The 13,010-nt window shown below is 36.7% G+C and overlaps 1 protein-coding gene across 1 annotated transcript in view; it reads left to right on the top strand.

Moving 5' to 3' along the window:
* The window catches only part of LOC135165205 (lachesin-like), a 58,883-nt gene that overhangs the window by 38,529 nt on the left and 7,344 nt on the right, over nt 1-13,010 (top strand). Inside the window, exons 2-5 of the mRNA XM_064126287.1 lie at nt 7,773-7,876; nt 11,575-11,690; nt 12,045-12,230; nt 12,767-12,956. Of these exons, the coding sequence (XP_063982357.1) occupies nt 7,822-7,876; nt 11,575-11,690; nt 12,045-12,230; nt 12,767-12,956 (547 nt within the window). The 5' untranslated portion in view covers nt 7,773-7,821. The remainder of the gene's footprint in view (nt 1-7,772; nt 7,877-11,574; nt 11,691-12,044; nt 12,231-12,766; nt 12,957-13,010) is intronic.

The raw sequence follows: 13,010 nt of genomic DNA, 5'->3' as shown, positions 1-13,010 counted from the left end.
ACGTTTAGGGTCTAACCCGAGAATAGAATTAGACAAACCCTAGATTTGATTTTATCCAATTTATAATTTTCGTAAAATAAAAATTTTTATTTGATCTCAAATAAAAAAACTATTCTCTATTGTTTCCCTGAATGCCCTAGGAGTAATGCAGACGAGGATTACTCCAATCAACAGCTAAAAAAGTCGTGATTTTTTAAATTACAATCAGCAGGACATAATGTTTTTTCAGTTAAACTCTTCTACCCCGACAGCGAAGTAATTACATCCAATTTAGTTGTCACTTTCCAGATAATTTCATTCCATTTACCTCGCATAGTAAAAATTAAATTTTTCAAAGTTCCTTCGTTTCACCCCGTCACTCTTTGCGGACAAAATTGCATCATGAATTCAATTATCATCCCCTACCGAAAATATTAAATCTAACACGAAAATCAGAGCTGTGAGATATGACTTTACTGCGACAGATAAATTTCGTATGAGACTGGAATATGAGGTAAGTGTGCATCTAGTCTTTATGGATCTCTGACTTCTATCTCAGTCGTACCCATTGTTCTATCCACAGCAGAGAAAAAGAGAGGAGAGCTTTTTGAGGAGGAAGTATATGGTACCCTCTACTTGTTATGCCGCATAGAGCACACCGCCTTCGTGATATTCCTCGCATAATTATTGGTGTACTTTCCACGGTAGGACCTTTTTATACATGCATATATTTTCCCTCAGCCTGACTTGAATGGTAAGACCACCCTACACTTTTCAATCTTCATTCCAACAATCACTTCCACTGAGATACATTCATTGGTCTCACATCCCAGGGTCGCAAATTACATTTTAATTATTTGGATCATTGTTGAATTTAAACGTTGGCTTGTGTGCCCTAATCAATCGCTAGTCCATCCCCCTCCAAATCCACCCCAACTCAAAATCCAGAACCAACAATGAGATAACATTTACAAGAAACGAAAAATTATTGAAAAATAACAGAACAGTTACGAGTTTTTTCACTGAACGTTCCATATTTTTTCCAAAACGTTCTGGACTTTTTCCTGAAAATTCACCCAAAAAGTGCGTAACTGTTCCAGAATCCTTACCAAATGTGCTTTTACCTGGAAAATTACCGGACAGACGCGTAATTTTTCAAGAATTTTTCTCTCTAGCACGTGACTCCGGACTCTCCAAATCATCATATCATCACCCTGACCACACGAAAAAAAATCTATCGATAATTACCGCAGATTAAAAACAGTCAATAAACTTTAGCAAACGCCACGGCTATTTCTACTGAACATTTTTCTCTACATATACATATCAAGTAACACTCGAATGTTGAATATCGAATGCAGTCCCGTTAACCTACGCTTTAATTTTACCTCTCAGAATGTTTTTCACCCTCCGCTTTTTAATATCAACATTCGCTCCAATTTTTCCCCTCACCCTTCCCTCAATACGCAATAACGACACTTTGTGCACTAAGCCCGTCTCCCACCACGGTCGAAAAAAAAAAAAGTAATACTCAGAAAACTTGAATGCAAAATTTGTCGGAAAAAGTCGAACACCCCGAAGTATTATGAAATATCCTCCGACAGCGAGGCTTAATGGGCCGCACATTGGTGTTTGAACGCGTGCATGAAGAGACGGTTAAGAGGCTGAGTTGAGTAGCACGGGGTAAACGGGGGATGGTGTGAGAGGAGAAGGAGGAGGCTTTTCCGTGAACACAACGTATATGTATAGCTCGGACCCAACGATGGCCCTCTGATAGAGAAAACATGTTACAGCTCACCACTGCGCATACAAAGTGGCCGCTTTTCGCATTTGAGCATATACTTCTCTCCTCCCCTTATCACCCTCCCCCCCACAATATGATGGTGTAGTCCTCAACGTCCACTCTCATTCTGTATAACCCCCTCATTTCCACCGCCACCCCTTTCCTCCCCCTTCCGCTCCTATTACCACTACTGGGTTTTCACACCTTTCCCTTCATTTTACTCCTCGAGTTCACTTCATACACCTCATTTCCTCTCTCACTAAATGGCAAACTGAGTATCACCAGGCTACCACGATGTTTTCACACGCATTGGTCTTACTATATTGTTGTTATTTATTTTAAAAATTCACACGATGTTAACCAGGGCGAAATAAAAATACGGATTGTAAGGGGTTTTGTCAATGAATGGAATTCACTGGCAGATGATAAAAATAAAAATATTTTAAATAAAAATAGATATTTTAAATAAAAGAGTAGATGTGGAGGTACGATAGGGGTAAGTCCAAGACCGATGTGACCCCCCCCCCTCAAGTGCGCCATCATCGACTGCCCCAAATCTTACCCTTCGGTATCGAGCGAATTATCGAGTGATCATCATCTGTAATTATCGTACTGGGGTTGTGGTAGGGCCTAAGGCCCGCTGCCCTACCACTTCATACCGCGACTGATTAGTCTAAGTATATGGGTCACCCACACACGCGTCGTCACAACAATATAGTAATAATAAGGAGTACATATGTATTAGGTACAAAATCTCGAAATATATTTTCCATATTTTGTAATGATAAAGTAATATATTTGAGGGACGTATGATTTTTTTGTGGATATATAATATATGGAAGGTATATATTATTTACTTTTTGATTATGTGAACAATATGGTTTTTGTGTTTATAGTATGTCGTGGTGGAACGTTATTCTTTGGGACTTATGCCCTCTTGTGGCACTGGGACTTTGGATGAATTTGATATTCCTTCGATCAATCGGTTATTTATCGATTATTTCTCACTCAGAAAGGAAAATCAGGGGAAAAATGTCGATTTATAGGACCACAATTTATCAACTAATAAATTTTTATATTGCAATGAACCATTTGCTCGTGTTTTTACTTGTGCGCATGGAAATAAATATTCAGTAAAATTATGTATCCCTTCCGTAATTCAGGAGAGAAATATAGTGGTGGAAATGTTTTTGGTAATGTCACGTAATTCTTACGTGAAGTCACGGATATTTTATCGCTCGCGAAAAATAACGATATCCTCATACATTTACCAAGTCGATGTCACCGTCGAATAATTAACTGTGAGTTCCGTAATTTTTAATGAATATTTCGCATCGTACTGTCGCTGACGACGATTTTGATCATAATTACCACTCAGTAGTTGCAATTTCTTGGAGTACACACTTTAAAGTAAATTTCTGGAATACAATGTTTATAGCTACCCTAATAAAAGCTGATACTGATGACCCTATTATTTCCTTTATCATTCAAGTTTTCTATGACTTCAGTGAATTGGGCAATTGTCATTCGTAACGACGCGAGATGTTTTATACAATGTTAACAAATCTTCTTGTGTTTGTTGAGCGGTTTTCAGGAAAAATCCCCCATAAGCTGCTTTTACTCATGAAAACTATTATTTTCAATTCGAGAGATCCAGATTTTGGAAAGAAAATAATTTTCATGATTTTTTTAACGTTCATAATTATTAAAAGACTTCCCTCACGGTTATAACTAACATAAGCACGTCCTAAAATAGAATCATTGACATAGATCAGACCTAATGAAAGTGGCCTAGTAATGACTCGACTGGAGAAACATTGAGTATTAACAAAATAATTATTTCTCTGAAGCAAATAGATAATTTACGAAAAAAATCCTCAGCATAGGAGGGTAATTATTTATATACATAGACACACATTTTTTTTTACTGATCAACTAATAAAATATCCTCAACAGATATTTTTTCCTTGAAATTACATTTCCCAGTTACTCTAATTAATTTTTCTTTTTCTAGATACTTTTCATCCAACTTTTTTACCACAAAGACATGTCAATCCTAACATTAAAGGAGCTCATGTCCCTTTATATAGTAAAAAAGGGTCTTCCATCGAACCACTATTCCCCATTTATTATTCAGTACCCAAGAGTGTCAGTTCTCGTTCATTAAAATGCAAGAATATCTGTTGCTATTGAAACGAACAAAGCAAACGTCCTTTCGATTGCTTTTTCACGACTGAAACCCCGTGAAATACGAAACAAATCATCTGAAAGTATAATAACAATGCCATTGAAAAAAAAAAAATATACGCCCGAGAAATCTGAGTGCAACAGAAAGTATTTCATTACATGCCAGTGATAAAAGAGGGGCACATTGAATTTTTGCATGAACATCCCTCTCAATACATCGGGGGAATCTCTCCTCGATTGTAGTCTCCCCCCATTGCTTTCTCTCCCCAACAAGAAATTGAGAGGTGGTAAACCTACCCACTCACATGAAAATACTATTTACCTCGGATTCACCTCCATCGCGAAAATAATCTCACCCACCCCCTTCCATTGCCGCAGGTCTCATGGGCAAGGCATACTATAGCATTCCCCTTCTAGACTCCATTAACGGTGGTAAATGTCGTGGAAATTCGGTTATAAAAGTAAAGCCACTGGCTTCAACCCACCAGACTCAGTAAGGCACCGGGGGGTTGGCGGCGGGGGAGGGGCAGGAGGGGGGGAGGGGATAGAAAATATGTAGAAGCTTGAGTGAATCGTTTTCAAGGACAGAATAAGTTTCATGTGAAATATGTCACAACTGTTTGTAAGAAAATTTTCAACCAACTTTATTTTAACACAATTTATCGTCTCAAGTTTTTACTTTTCAACGATGTACACCGTTGGAAAAAATGAAATTTCGTGACCAGTTGACTATTATTTTTCCGGAAAGGGGCACTAGATGAAGAAAATAAATGGATAATTAATCTGGATTTACAATCGAATGTGAATATTCGGTGTCGAATGCGATTAAATTTTCAATAAATTCGGGAATTTCATATTTTGTAAATTTAAGAAAGGAATTTTTCAAAATTTGTAGTTGTCTGACCATTGCGAGGGAAAACTGGAAAGGAAATTTGCTGGTCTGTTTGATTTTTCCAGGAAGTGCTGAATTTTGGATATTAAGAGGTTCTGCCATTTTTGAATTTGCCGCGGAAAATAGCGGGTGAATTGGAGGGATTATCCGAGTAGAATGGCCTATTGTTATGAGGATAATTTAAATTGTTGAATGAAAATAAACTGACAATAACGCGAATTATTGATTGAAATTTTTAATACTTATCGAATAAATGATGTATTGAAAATAGAGAAATATTCATTTGATTACAATAGAGTAAATTCTCTATTCAATTTAATATTTAATATTCATTTGATTACAATAGAGTAAATTCTCTATTGTAATCAAATAAATATTCCTTTGTTCACTGAATGAATGATTATTTCTCGGTAATTAAAAGGTTTTATCGAAATGCATAACAAATGAATGATTTTCGATAAGTTTGGTTGAAATAAACCGAGAAAGTTCGAATAAATTTTCTTTGATGTTAATTTATTACACCACATCCTAATACTTAAGTATTGAAAATCATTTCAGAAGGGAATGGATATCCCATGCAAGTGAGTTATGATGGGATTTTCAGGCATTAAATCGGTGAAAAATGATTGGAGAGACGAAAATACCCTGTCATGAGACAAATTATTTATTCAAATTTAATTTATTTGAACCGTGTAAATATGGATTCACTCGGTTAATTTCCGGCAAAATTTTCTGTTGAATTTTCGATCCCATAAAATGAATGATTTATAAAAAATAGACAAGTTTATATCTGATTCCGACAGAAGATTTATTTACAATAAATGGACTGATGATTGCCGATAAAACCTTTTTATTGACATAAAAGTATGGGTTTATTAATTTTGAACCAAACTCGTCGAAATGTTCCGAAAATTGGTCCATAAAAAGTTTTATTTAAATGCTTTTTCATATATTCATCACCTTCGAACCGAGGTCGCTAGTCAATTCTGATATTTATAACATTTTCCACCAACACAAAAAGTGGAATGTTGTATCGACCATGCTAATTAAAAATTATTAAACATAACAGTACCAGAGAATAATTTTTCGCGAATTCATTTCCCTCAAATGATTTTTCAATAAGACAACTCAAATTATACGAAATATTCATTGATCAATGAATAACATCACAGTTGAGTGGCTTCCACCTCGTTGAAAATAAAAATTCATCTGCGTGGATTGTGTGGGTTGAGAAATGGTGAAAAAAGGGGGACATTTTCCATCGCGGCGAAAAATGAATCGTTCACGGATCACTGAAGTGATTTTTCATCAAACTGAAAATTTCAGAAGTACCAAACGAAAAAAACAATTTTGTGTTGCTTCAAAAGAGAAGGGGATAAATAAAACAATCCCGAATGGGGAAAAACGAATCAATCCATAATGGGGTGGCGACAGACCGATTGCCGTGAACAAAATTCAGCGGACAAATTTATTCGAGTGAAAATGGTCTCTCGGTTATTGAGAAATCATTTTTTCCCCTCAAGGACGCTTTCTGCATGAAAAACAGATTTGACAATGTTATACACATAAAATAATGATTATTTTTGTCTTTTATTAGACAAATAATTCTAATTTTCAACTACAACAACATTTTTTATGTGAATAAAAAAATCTAAAACTCAATATTCCAAATTACGTAATCTGTCATTTTATGCTACCACCGTTGATAATCGTATTGTATTCTAAGCACCGACTACTATTTACGACACATTAACTCAGTGCAGGCAAAGCGAGAATTAAAAACAATAATTTTAATTTCAATATTTTTTTCATGAAAAAAATATAAAAAAATTCCCACTGATGGAAATATTCAGTCAATTCAAAATGACGATTGAAAATGATGCCGTGGCAATATAAATTGTTGAATATCTCCATTGATCGTTCATCACAATACGAAGTAACATGAAAGTCCCCTGTATCACTACTCCCAAGAGACTATAACCAAACTTCCTATTGAATATAAAATCATGGATAGAAAAGGGGAGAGATTTTCAGTAAAACCACCATGGTCCACTCCTTATCAGTTCACGTTCGATGCATAAAGCATAAAGTTGCTATCTCATGCATACATTCATACTGTGAAAGTCATGACTTATGGTTGTTCGAGTATATGGCTACTGGAGTGACTGAGTGAACGTATATATCGTCATATACATATATGTATCCGTACTATTGGGAGTGAGACCTGTAACACCGTAAGGGGTAGGGGGTTGAGAATCACCCAAGGGTGACGGAAGCACGTATCAAGTTCCACCTCACATCGATACTAGTACCTCTCGAAATCGATCAAAATTCCATTTTCCATTCTAGAATTCATTTGATTCTAGTGTGAAATATCTGGACTTGCTTTTTATTCTGTCCAGCCACTCTCACACCCCCATTTCTCTCAATTTTTTTTCTAACAATATTTTTTTCCTCCTCTTTTCTGCTCTTTTTGCATCAATAATGCTATCCCCGGCAATCGGATTCCAAGATTTATCCTTTATAAGAGTTTTAGTGCACCGGGCAATTGGCAGTTACGGGAAAATTCAATTTCAGGTGGAAATTGGGTCAATGAATGGGGTAGAGCTGTTTGGGACATTTCAGGACGATAAGTCGAGCGTAGTTGTAGATTTTTAACTTTTTTTTTTGTCGATCTGCCGAGATCGTTATGGACAAACTGACGACCTTTTTTGTCTTCGTATTTGGATAAGACATTGAGAACCATAATTTTTCGAAAACATTCAAATATTTCTTACGATTTTACGCGAAATCTAAAATTATTATTTTTCTATACAATTATCAATCATTGACTATGAATGAATGACTATGAATAATTAAATCTAGTCGAACATTCGCAAATCTTCCACATTTTTAACAACGAAAAATATTTTTGACGATTCTATGTTGCAGATTTCACCTCACACCATTGAATAATCGGAGAGAATTCTCACGAGTACAGATGGGTCTTCAAAAAGTAACAGCACTACTTACAACTCTCCTCCACCTGTCATTAAGTAAGTCATCAATATACATTCGAACACAGCCACAAAGTATTAAAACCTTATAAAAAATCTCCCATTCCCATAAATTTCCAAACACCAAATTTATTCCACGATTATCCCCCCAATAAATTTCACTAATCATAACAAATTACTGTCTATTGTCCATAAAAAAAATTCACATCATCTACATCATCTACATCATTCAGATGAATCATTGTTTCATCAAAAATCATCATCTCGTCTTCTTCATTCAGCAGAATCTTTTTAAAAAACTGTTTCCCAATCGAAATCCTCCTGAATCTTCAATTAAACAATCCCAAATGATAAATCCTCTTCGTACAACTAACAAATCCACCTCTCTCTCCAGCCCCTAAAATTAAACAGATAACCCCCTTATCCATCCAACGAAATAATCCATAATTGAACTAACGTGTCAGATAATTCCGTATACGAAATTGCTTTTTAACGGCACCTATCACTCCAAACAACAGAATTTACCTCCCGGTGATTCATTGTAGCATGCATCCACGAAAGTGGTGCACATACACTTACTCCCCTCTGTCCCTTCCCCCCCCCCCCCCCCCACCGCCACCAACCACCCCCGTAGCACAATGTACATGTACCAGCGTGAATGTACAGAGGGAGCCTAACTAAATCATGGTGGATTTAAGTGGATTCTACAAACCCCTTGGGTCCGACAATGTATTACCCTCTGCACAGAGCCATTGCAGAGGGGGTACCATCCACTGCGACGCCCTCATTTTACCTTTTGCCTTCGTCTCCCTATCTATATCGGTAAGAAAATCTGCACCGTATGCACATGTGTTTATATATATATATTTTTTTTTCCTTATTTTTCTCCCTTTACGCCCTCCTGTCACACCACCCAACCATCCAACGTGTTTTCTCACACAGTTCAAAGTATAGAACACACCCACTCCACCCTAGAATCTTCTGTATGCCAAGGGGATGGTACAGGTCGCACTCACTTTTACACATTTTTATTCAGTGGTGGAGAGAGAACGTCATGTGAAGAATCTCACTGGGCACAAGTTGTGAAAACTTTTATCTTTGATTCTCTATTTTTTTGGTGGGAGGGGGGGGGGATACTTCCGCCACATTTTTTTCACATTTTTCTTCAGGGGTGCAGAAGAGGGGAGTAAGTACGTATCTAAGACTCGTTTTAGACACGAGGAAAAAAAAGGAGCCCTCGAAGTTTTGAGATGATTTTTTTGTAGATCGTGAGGTTTTTTTTTTTTCTAGGGTCTGACGACGGTAGAGAGGTTTTTAATTAATGGGGGAGGGGAGGGATCTGGTGGGCGATTAGGAGTGTGGAATATTCAGGGGGAATGAAGAATTTGCGATCCGGATAAAAAGTTTTTTCATGTGTTACAACTGTAGCTTTTTCTTTGAAGAAAGACGCAGTGAATTGTTTTTTTTTGTGTGTTTATCATTTGTCAGATGGCTGGACTGGGTAATTTGCCTGAGTAGTTTAGTAGTGAATGTAAAATTCATATCTTGAGGAATTTCCGCTTGGGGGAGGTCATGGACCGAGGTCCGCCTGTTGCAAAGTCATAATGTCTCTCATGACCCTCGAAAATATGTAATTCTGATCTTTCCCAAAATCCCAGGGCGAACTTTGAATGTCTGGAATACCGATCTCACTCTAGTCTACCTCACAGACATCATAACCGATTGCAACTCTTATCAGCATTTCATATCCCAACGTGAAATCCACAGTCGATGTGCACTTTTACGACATCCAAAGATAAAAAAAAGAATCCATACTCCATTGTTCCTGTCCATTTCTCCAACACAGTTCTATCCCCACAACATCATCAGTCTCATCCCCAATGCAAAATAGAAGAGGTAGTCATCAAAAGACGCTAAAGTAGTTTAAAAGCCGGAGAGTAAAGCTGAAGAAAAGGGAGATTTCATGGTAGAAGTAAATACGTCACAGTATTGATACTTAAAATTCATCGTGCCATCAGAATCTACTCGATAGTAAAATCAGCCATCACCCCATCCCCATGAGAATAATACCAAGAAGACATTCTCTGACTGTGATTTGAAATTATTTTTATTTTATCGCAAAGAAGAAGTTCCAGTGATTTTTTTTTTTTTTTTCAATCCAACAATTCTCCTGGGGTTTGTGTCTCACCACGAGAATGGAAATGAAAATTTCCAACGTGATTCTCAACAGACTGGTACACCACTCTGAATGTGAAGGTGAAATTCAACCATGGAGATGGCGATGAGAGGGTGTAGTGGTCGGAGTAAAGGTGGTTGTGGGTGGGGGTAAGGGGGATGCATGAAGAAGGTGGAATTTCAGGAAGAACAGTTTTCGAGGAAGAGATGAAAGTTCAGATCTCTGACTTGGATTCGTAGAATACATTCTTGCTACCTGTCCCAGGCGAACGTTCCAATCTCCACGGAATTTCTGGTATTTTTCCACGAGAAGTGGTATTTCAGAGTTGCATTTTAAATAAAAGATGAGGATAATAAATTTTAAAAACTAACGATATGAATATTCTTCGTGGAGATGATTGAGATATCTGATTTTATAGGATGAAGAAGACAAATTTAAGTTAATATTCAGCAAGTCGATTTCCTCTTCAGCATTTTTTTGTTTGGAGGTGAATGGGTTGAGTGAAGAGTTAATAAATACTATTTGAAAATGATGGAATCTACTAAAAATACGAACATCGAAAATTGATGACAAGGGACCAACAACTGAGGTAAATATGGGAGAATAGTGAAGAGGGCTCCCCTTCAACACAGAAAGAAAAATTGTTTAAATATTACGCGGCTGTTTCGTAATTTTCCAGTAAAAATAATATTTTTTACTGAACGTTCCATAATTTTCTGAAAGATTTTTGACTTTTTCCTGAAAGTTCACAGGAAAGTGCGTAACTGTTCCGTAATTTTTACCGAATATTGTATAGACTGTTAATTACGGAACAGGCACGTAATTTTTTAATAATTTTTCTCTCCCTAAGTGAAATTAATTTAAAAAATTCTTCAACCTCTGAGATTAACTATTACATCTCTTTCTCCATGGAAAAGTGATAAACGTATCGGATTACAACCTGCGATAGCGATTGAAAAAATCCAAGTAATCAATTTTTCGGATTAATTTAGTCATCACAAATGAATATACACCGAGGGAGTGCCAAGTGTGGTGGGAAAAGTTGAAAGAGTAACGAAGAAAAAAAAAGAAAAATAAGAAAGTAAGGAAAAAAAAAGAGCGATAAGAGCCCGTGGAAAGTGGATGAAGCCCTGCCAAATTAGAATTCCTTGCGTGCCTCTGGCCAAGCTATAAAAGCTCCCCATGAAAACGACATTTCCCCACCCCCTGCTCTCTCCTGACTCCCTGGATTACGATTCCAAGTCAAGAATTTTTCCATTTATCGCTCACACACTCTTTCACTCTTACTTGACTCGATTTTTTTTTTTTCAACCCCCAATTCCTTCACCCCGTCGTGGCTGTCTTCAATCTTTGGATGAGTGCATACAAGAATTCGATGGAATTTCACAAGCATATGAAACAGGGGTTTTATTGCATTCAGGGGACTGATACGTTCCACTCCCATACACTCGAGTCAATTTTTTTTTCCTCGCGGAAGGGAGGGGGGAGAGAGAAAGAAAGGAGAGAGTCGATTGAATGTTTCATGGGGCTATAATTATTTTTATGGCTTTTTTGTATCTAGGTCAGAGTGCAACGGAAGTACTTCCAGTGTTTCTCGCGCCGCTGGAGAATCACACAGTTACCCAGGGAAGAGATGTTTTCTTCACGTGTGTTGTTAATCATCTTCAAGGGTACAAGGTAAATTGTTTTTATATCGAGAGACGATTCTGTGGGAATTGAATGGAAATAGACATTACCTTTTATTGGAATGATGAAATAAAAGAGCGTTTCGTATTTTATTGTGAGCATACCATATGATAAAATGAAATTTGCCTCTGTATTTCTGGAAAAAAAAATCATGAAAAAATCTGATAAATTGATTTTATTATATATTGAGAGGTAATTAGCTTTTGCCCCCCGATGATTGAGGAATTTACGAAAAATATTTTGAATAATTGAGCTCATTATTCACTCAAAATGAAATATCCTCCCGAGTTATGGTTATTTTATGGGAATTTGAATTTTAATGTATTTTCATTCCCATCTGCACAGGTTGCCTGGATAAAGTCCGATTCCCGTGCGATCCTCGCTATTCACACGCACATGGTGACACACAACCCTCGATTGTCAGTTACTCACAATGGACATAACACGTGGAAACTTCACATTTCTAATGTACAGAACAATGACTCCGGTACTTATATGTGTCAGGTCAATACAGATCCAATGCGAAGTCAAGTGAGTGGTTTTTTCCAATTTCACGGAAGGTTAATTTTATCGAGAACAAGTTCATAGTTTACAAATAGTTTCAATACAACGGAGTTATGGATTTTAACGTATCGATTTCACTCACAAATTAAAAAATGCAATTTGAGTGAAGCTGGATATTCCTGATTTTTCCTCAATTGGTCACACCCAATTGAAAAATCGTATTAAATCTATATATTTTTACAAATCTAGTATTTTAAAAAAAGCTCTAGAGGGCTCTATAAAATCTCAAATTTAAAAAGAAATAAAAATTATTGATGGGCTTTGTTTAAGGTGCTATGCAACATGGTGTCCTTAACAACAATAAGATTGTATCAATTAACGTCTAATTAAACTTCTCCGAGGATGACTTGATTCAAAAAATATAATTGTACAAAAATAAAAATCTTTATGTCAATAAATATTTGCCACAAAATTTGTTTTTTCTCAATGTGCGTGGCCCACGCACTTTCTTTATGAGGAATAAAAAAAATTGTTATAAAATTGAGAGGACTTTTTTTCCAAAGATGGGGCACATGGTAGTTCAGATACCCCCTGACATAATTGACGAGGATTCAACAGACGGTATGGTGGCTGCTGAGCGTGGCAATATAAAACTCCGCTGTAAAGCGACAGGAATACCCCAACCAATGGTCACATGGAGACGCGAGGACGGTCGCAACATCACTTTTCGCGAGGAGGGCCGTGAAAAATTGTGTAAGCTATTCAATTCCCATCACGAAAAAAAAAAAAACTCCCCGACTACCTCCC

Source organism: Diachasmimorpha longicaudata, chromosome 8, assembly GCF_034640455.1.
Source record: "Diachasmimorpha longicaudata isolate KC_UGA_2023 chromosome 8, iyDiaLong2, whole genome shotgun sequence".
Lineage (NCBI taxonomy): Eukaryota > Metazoa > Arthropoda > Insecta > Hymenoptera > Braconidae > Diachasmimorpha > Diachasmimorpha longicaudata.
Note: the sequence above shows the minus strand (reverse complement) of the source record. Positions and strands in the feature narration are given on the sequence as shown.